The sequence below is a fragment of the Austrofundulus limnaeus genome, unplaced genomic scaffold (genome assembly GCF_001266775.1).
Source record: "Austrofundulus limnaeus strain Quisiro unplaced genomic scaffold, Austrofundulus_limnaeus-1.0 Scaffold866, whole genome shotgun sequence".
In the NCBI taxonomy this organism is placed as follows: Eukaryota; Metazoa; Chordata; class Actinopteri; order Cyprinodontiformes; family Rivulidae; genus Austrofundulus; species Austrofundulus limnaeus.
The window spans coordinates 6,693-8,326 of record NW_013953268.1 but is presented as its reverse complement, the minus strand read 5'-3'; the positions used below and the strand labels follow the sequence as shown (position 1 = coordinate 8,326).

At 49.1% G+C, this 1,634-nt stretch overlaps 1 protein-coding gene across 1 annotated transcript in view; it reads left to right on the top strand.

Moving 5' to 3' along the window:
* Positions 1-1,528, top strand: part of LOC106532997 (platelet-derived growth factor receptor beta) — a gene marked incomplete at both ends in the record, with an annotated part of 16,724 nt that extends 15,196 nt beyond the window's left edge. The window contains 3 exon segments of the mRNA XM_014029194.1: positions 684-783; positions 1,204-1,309; positions 1,411-1,528. Of these exon segments, the coding sequence (XP_013884648.1) occupies positions 684-783; positions 1,204-1,309; positions 1,411-1,528 (324 nt within the window).
* Positions 1,529-1,634: the final 106 nt, after the last annotated feature.

Genomic DNA, 1,634 nt, shown 5'->3' with positions numbered 1-1,634 from the left:
GGCTCAGCTCTCTTCACCAGGACAGACCGGTACAACACCCACATCACTGCAGACGCAGCACCAATCCACCTGTCGATCTCCTGCCCACTCAGACTCGATGTCCTCCACCTCCCACGAAACGTGTTCGAAGTTCCCCCGGAGGTGTCAGTTGAAGCTTCATCTGATGGGAGACTCTGCCAGACGTTCCCAGCAGACCCTCACTATACGTTTGGGTCTGCCAGGTCTGACCAGCATCCTCCCCCACCACCGGAGCCAACTCACCACCAGGTAGTGGTTAGTTGACAGCTCCACCCATCTCTTCACCCGAGTGTCCAAAACATGCAGCTGCAGATCAGATGAAACGACAACAAAGTCGATCATCGAACCGCGGCCTAGGGTGTCCTGGTGCCAAGAGCACATATGGACACCCTTATGTTTGAACAGAGAGGTGACATTCCACATCCCTACAGCCAGCTTCTGTAGCCGAGGATCRGACCGCCAAGGTCCTCGCCTTCGACCACTGCCCAACACACAATGCGCCTGACCCCTACGGCCCCTCCCACAGGTAGTGAGCCCATGGGAAGGGGGACCCACRTCTCCTCTCYGGACTGTGCCCAACCGGGCTCCATCCTTAAACCAGTCTGACCAACAACCTTGAACCAGTCTGACCAGTGTACATGTTGTTTTTTGTGTGTTTGGTCCAGGCTGTAGTCCGTATCCTGACCTTCTGACAACTAAAGGGTTTCTCTGTGAGCTGAAGAAAGGACACAGAATGGACAGACCTGAACACGCTTCTCCTGACATGTATGACAACATTCTTGTTTTCTGTGAAAGCATGTCATTGTACGACACAGCACTAGAAACAACACACAACATAACACATACATGTAAACAAAACAGCAACATWAACTACACACAGATRTGAACAAAATCCAACACAAACAACACTGATTTAAACAACTCAAATGGTCACATCAGAACCTTTTTCAAAGTCCAGATTCAGTGAGTCCAGGTTGTTGGGGTGTTGAGGATCTGGTCTTACTAGAACTGGTCCAGTCTCCAGTGAGTCTGGTGTGTSAGTGTAGGAAGTGTTCTCTGAAGGTACAGAAGGATGTCCTGCTCTGAAAAAACCACACAAGGTTCGTCAGAGGAACCCAGAAGGATCAGCAGCCTGTTTGTGTTGAAATCACTGCTGCAGATCAGAGGTTTGTTGTGTGTCTGCAGAGCGGACCTGATGACACGATGCTGGGAGGAGGTTCCTTGGTCCAGACCTTCTTTCTCCTCGTTGGCTGTTGCCATGGGCAACATGTTGAGTAATGACTTCAAACAGGTAACAACACCTGTTAAATCTTCAGATCCACGCTGGAATCACACCTGGAAACACTAATGTTGTTGTTGTTGTGTTGTTGTTGTTGCTGTTGTTGTTGTTAGCGTTACTTCCAGATAACTCAAGAATTCCTTAAAGGACAAAGTCCAGCTGTGGTTCAGTCGAGACGCAGTTTAACCACAACCACAGAAGATCAGAGCCAAGGACACACAACACAACAAAGTACTGCACACATGGTCACAACAACACAACAAAGTACTGCACACATGGTCACAACAACACAACAAAGTACTGCACACATGGTCACAACAACACAACAAAGTACTGC